This window comes from Rhincodon typus, unplaced genomic scaffold (assembly GCF_021869965.1).
Source record: "Rhincodon typus isolate 14 unplaced genomic scaffold, sRhiTyp1.1 hic_rhity00001137, whole genome shotgun sequence".
Classification (NCBI taxonomy): Eukaryota; Metazoa; Chordata; class Chondrichthyes; order Orectolobiformes; family Rhincodontidae; genus Rhincodon; species Rhincodon typus.
Window position 1 is genome coordinate 25,777 of NW_025966775.1, and position 6,000 is coordinate 31,776.

At 47.5% G+C, this 6,000-nt stretch overlaps 1 protein-coding gene across 1 annotated transcript in view; it reads right to left on the reverse strand.

Moving 5' to 3' along the window:
- Nucleotides 1-5,157, reverse strand: part of LOC125481186 (HORMA domain-containing protein 1-like) — a gene marked incomplete at its 3' end in the record, with an annotated part of 30,439 nt that extends 25,282 nt beyond the window's left edge. The window contains exon 1 of the mRNA XM_048592390.1: nucleotides 5,125-5,157. Within this exon, the coding sequence (XP_048448347.1) occupies nucleotides 5,125-5,157 (33 nt within the window). The remainder of the gene's footprint in view (nucleotides 1-5,124) is intronic.
- Nucleotides 5,158-6,000: the final 843 nt, after the last annotated feature.

The window sequence follows — 6,000 nt, forward strand, 5'->3', positions numbered from 1 at the left end:
TAGCACGGCCAATCCACCCTAACCTGCACATCCCTGGGCACTACGGGACAATTTAGCACGGCCAATCCACCCTAACCCGCACATCCCTGGGCACTACGGGATAATTTAGCACGGCCAATCCACCCTACCCTGCACATCCCTGGACACTACGGGGCAATTTAGCATGGCCAATCCACCCTAACCTGCACATCATTGGACACCAGGGCGCAATTTAGCACGGCCAATCCACCGTAACCTGCACATCCCTGCACTGTGGGAGGAAACCCACGTAGACATAGGGAGAATATGCAAATTCCACACACAGGGTGGAATTAAAACCGGATCCCTGGCACTGTGAGGCAGCAGTGCTAACCAGCCAGCCACTGTGCCCCCCACCTTACACCACCAGACCTGCTGAGTTTCCCAACTAATTTTTGGGTTTTGCTTCAGCATCCACAGTTGTTTGGTTTATTTGAGTCATTACACAGTTCTGATGAGTTGGGGCCTGAACTTGAGCCTCGTGTCCCTGAGATAGGGAGGGAGAAGGGATATGCTGATTGATAAGGTCACATTCTCCATTCTTTCAATGGGATGTGGGCATTGCAACATTATTGGCTCATTAGAGCCATTTCAGAGGATAGTCGACAGCGACATTCTAATTTCTCCTGCCGCTGTGGGAACCTTCAAGCGACAGTGTGTTCCAAAAGTGAAAGCTAAGTGTTGGGACTTCGATTGGGCCATGTGTAGGGGATCCCAGCGAAAGCGCAATCTAGAGGGAACATTGGTGAAGTCAAACACTTTTCTGTGGTTTGCCATGACAGGTAGGCCAGACTGTGTAAGTACGGCAGATTTCCTTCCCAAAATAGCATTCATGAACCAGATGTGTCTTTACAATGTCAGACAACAACCATAGGGGCAACCATCAGAGAGATTAGCTTTACATCCCAGATTTATTAATTGGATTTATTAACTGTGTCCACTCCTGGTCGCATCGTTATAGGAAGGATATTATTACGCAGAAGAGGGTTCAGAAGAGATTTACCAGGATGTTGCCAGGAATGGAGGGTTTGAGTTATAAGGAAAGGCTGGAACGTTTTTCACAGGAGTGTAGGAGGCTGAGGAGGTGACCTTTATAGAGATTTATAAAATCATAAGGGGGCAGGGATAAGGTGAATGGCAGGTGTCTTTTCCCTTGCATCAGGGATTTCAAAACTAGGAGGCATATTGTGAAGGGGAGAGGAGAAAGATTATTAAAGGACACGAGGCAATTTTTTTTTACATAGAGAGTGGTTCATGTGTGGAATGAACTTCCTGAGGAAGTGGTGGAGGCAGGTACAGTTACAACGTTTAAAAGACATTTGGATAATTACATGAATAGGAAAGGCTTGGAGGGATATAGGCCAGGAGCAGGCAGGTGGGACTGGTTTAGTTTGAGATTATGGTCAGCATGGGCTGGTTAGACCGAAGGGTCTGTTTCCGTGCTCTATGAATTGAACTTTCACCAGCTGTTGAGTGTATCCCTAGAGCATTAACCTGGCAGCCACTGGATTCCGCCCCGAATGACAATCCCACTACATTACCATTGTCAGTGTAGCAGGAGTTATAGGAACAGGAGGAGGCCATTCAGCCTGTTACGCCATTCAGTGACATCATGGCTGATCTATGGCCTAATTCCAACTTGTCTTTGGCTCATATCCCTTAAGACCATTGCTTAGCAAAGTTTATGCATCTCAGATTTAAAATTAACAACCGATCTAACATCAACAGCAGTTTGTGTAAGAGAGTTCTAAACTTCTACCCACTTTGTGTGTAGAAGGGCATCCTAACATTTCTCTCTTGAATGGTCTGGCCCTAACCTTTGGACTATGTGCCCTACGTCCCTAGTTCCCAGTCCTTTCCTGCTAATATCTTGAAGATTTCGGCCAGATCACCCTTTAATCTCTTAAATTCTGGAGAAAACAGGTCTACAATCTCTCCTCATAACGTAACCCCTGAAGTCCAGGTATCATTCTCGTAAACCTACGTTGTGCTCCCTCTGAGGCCAATCCATCCTTCCTGAGGAGTGTGCCCAGACCTGCTCACCAGGTGGGATCTAACCAGGGTTTTGTATAACCACAGCATTTCTTCTGCATTTTTACACTCCAGTCCTTTACATTTACAGGCCAGCATTCCATCAGCTTTCCTGACTATTTTCTGCATCTGTTTTTGGCATGTTTAAGACCTTTTCACATGAACCCCAAAGTCTCTTTGGACATACGTTGTAATTAACTTCATACCATATTGGAGGTACCCTGATCTGTCCTCTGTCAGTCCAAAACAGATAACCTCACACTTGATTACACTGAAACCTATCTGCCACAGTTTTGCCCATTCACCTAGTCTATCAATCTCCCTTTTTAATTTCATGCTATCATCTACACTGTCTGCAATAGCCCCCAACTTTGTGTCATCAGCAAATCTGGATATCTAACTTGCTATGCCATCATCCAAGTCATTAAGATGCTGAGTTCTGGAGATGTCCAGCACGGAAACAGACCCTTCGGTCCAACTCGTCCATGCCAACCAGATATCCTAAATTAATCTAGTCCCATTTGCCAGCATTTGGCCCCTATCCCTCTAAACCCTTCCTATCTATGTCTCCATCCAGATGCCTTTTAAATGTTGTAAATGTACCAAACTCCACCACTTCCTCTGGCAGCTCATTCCATACACGCACCATCCTCTGCATAAAAAAGTTGCCCCCTCAGATCCCCTTTAAATCTTTCCCCTCTCACCTTGAACCTATGCCCCTCTAGTTTTGGCCTCCCCTACCCAAGGGAAAAGACCTTGGATATTCACCCTATCCATGCCCCTCATGATTTTATAAACCTCTGTAGGGTCACCCCTCAGCCTCCGACGCTCCAGGGCATGTTGAAAAGGTCTCTCACCATCTTCTACAGATGCACCATTGAAAGCATATTGTCTGGGTGCAAAACAGCCTGGTATGGCAACTGCTCTGCCCAGGACCATTAGAAGGTGGTGTGCACAGCCCAGACCATCACGGAAGCCAACCTTCCATCCATGGACTCCATTTACACAGCTCGCTGCCAACATCATCAAAGACCCGTCGCACCCCAGTAATGATCTCCTACAACCTCTTCTGTCAGGCAGAAGATACAGAAGCCTGAGCACACGCACCAGCAGGTCCAGGAACAGCTTCTTTCCAGCTGTTATCAGACTGCTGAAGGGGCTCTAGCCTCAAACAATGTAACCTGCAATGTAACCTGTATGCCTCTAAGGCTTTTTGATCTGTACATCCTTTGCTTGCCGTGATCTGCCTGTACCGTTCATAAACAAAGCTTTTCACTGTATTTTGTTACACATGACAAAATATCAATCAATCAATCAAAACAGCCCAGCCTATTCAGCTTCTCCCTATAGCTCAAACACTCCAAAAGCCTTGTAAATCTTGACTGTACCCTTTCAAGTTTCACAATGTCCTTCCTATAGCAGGGAGACCAGGATTGAACGCAGTATTCCAAAAGTGGCCTAACCAATGTCCTGTACTGCCACAACATGACCTCCCAACTGACCAATAAAGGCAAGCGTACCAAACACCTTCTTCACCGCCCTGTCTACCTGCGACTCCACTTTCAAGGAACTATGCGCCTGCACCCCAAGGTCTCTTCGTTCGGCTACACTGCCCAGGACCTTACCATTAAGTGTATAAGTCCTGCCCTGATTTGCCTTTCCAAAATGCAACACCTCACATTTTGCTGATTGCTGTTAACTGATTAATTAAGTGACTGAGTAAATATAAAGGGGCAACAAGAGGGTCTTGTGACAGAGTGGGTAGTGTCCCTAATTCTGGGGCAGTAGCTCCAGGTTCACATCTCATCCTAGGATGTGATGTCCCATGGAGGTGTGTCCCAGGTTGATTAAAGAGAAATTAAAAGACGTGGAAATGAGTGCGGCATTACCAGTGTGATTGCACAGTCTCTTATAATCTCTTATCCACAGCGAAAAGGTATCTCGAGTTCTATTTTAATGGCAACGAACTTAGAGTCATACAGCATGGAAACAGACCCTTTGGTCCAACCCGTCCATGCCAACAATAATTTGCAAGCTAAACTAGTCCCACCTGCCTGCGCTTGACCCATATCACTCCAAACCTTTATTGTTCATGTACTTATCTAAATGTCTCGAATTAAGAACCGCCTCTGCCTCGAATGAAGTATGAGATCCACACGGACAACTATTCAAAGTGCTGGTTGGAAAGGGGTCATCTCCAGGGAAAGGGGTCATTCTGAAGGACGGACTTGATGCAAGGTATCAAAAAGGAGAAAGAAGGGTAAATGATGAAGAGGAAGGGTTTAAAAACGATTGTATTTTTCTCTCAAAAGGTTGAGTTTAGAGGTGAGGGGTCTGTCTTATGAAGAGGGATTGAGCAGTTTAAGCTTAGACTCTACGGAGTTTAGCAGAATGAGATCTAACTGAGATGCAGAAGATGCTAAACGGGATTGATAAAGTAGACATACAAAAATTGTTGGAAAAGCACAGCAGGTCAGACAAAATCCGAGGAGCAGGTTTCGGGCTGAAACATTGACGTACCTGCTCCTCGGATGTTGTCTGACCTGCTGTGCTTTTCCCGCCTCACACCTATAGACTCTGCTTCCAGCATCTGCAGTCCTTATTGTCTCCGAGTAGAAAAAATGTTTCCTCATGTAAGGCAAATCTAGATCAAGAGGTCATAGTTTTAGGCTAAGGGGTGGCAGATTTAAAACAGAGATGAGGAGAAATTACTTCTCGCAAAGGTTTGTGAATCTGTGGAATTCACTCCCCGAGAGTGTAGTGTATTCTGGAGCAGTGAGTTGGTTTAAAGTCATAGATTCATACAGCACGGAAAAAGACCCTTTGGTCCAGCTCATCCGCGCCGAACAGACATCCGCGTCTGACCTAGTAGCGTTTGCCAGCATTTGGCCCATACCCCTCCAAACCGTTGCTATTCATGCACCCATCCAGATGCTTTTTAAATGCTGTTAAATGATTAACACATTACAACTCACTCCGTTCACGCTACATTCCCCCGCCCCCCCCACCACCCCCACCACCCCACACACATTGGCTAAAGCGGTAGCTGCTGAATTGGCAAACGGCAAACAGTACCATTGTGTTTTTCTGCATCTGGACGACTGCCATATCTGGGCTGGTCCTGTGAGGATGACCTGCGAATACAGAAAAGGTCGTGGCGGTGAACAGCTAGCGAGAATCTAGACGGCAGTCCCTAGCCTTGTCAAACCAAGCTGGCCGGCAGGAGCCACACAGGGAAAAGAGGCTGGACTAGTTTCCACATCCGCTGGCCTCGGTGCCTCTGTGGTAGGGTTGGAAGGCAGTCAGCACACCTATCCACGGACGGACCTTCTACTGCCGCGATGGCACCTGTAGTCGAACAGCCCGACCACCTGCCAGTCGCCACTCAAGACAGAAGAGTAATGGAGCACTGTCAACAGGTGCACTGTGTTCTCTGTGTATTTCCAGAAAGAATATTAACAATACATTCATAGGTCAATCATCCATAAACAAACCTCCGCCAGCCGCTGGATTGCCAGTACTCTGTAAAGGAACGGGCATCTTCCATTCCAGTCTAATTCTGAAATCCCTGGGATCAATGCCCCACGCCAGTGACTTAACCCAAGAAGGTTGGAGGGGTCAGCGCTGAGGGAACTCCACACTGATCAGCTTAACATATCATCAGAAAGATGGCATGCTTGACAAGGTGGCACTACTTCAGCATTGACCCTGACAGTGCAGCACTCCCTCAGCACTGACCCTCCGACAGTGCCCGCTCCCTCAACACCGACCCTTCGACAGTGACCGTCCCTCAGCACTGACCCTCCGACAGTGCCCGCTCCCTCAGCACTGACCCTCCGACACTGCCCGCTCCCTCAATGCTGACCCTCCGACAGTGCCTGCTCCCTCAGCACTGACCCTCTGACAGTGACCATCCCTCAGCGCTGACCCTCCGACAGCGCCTGCTCCCTC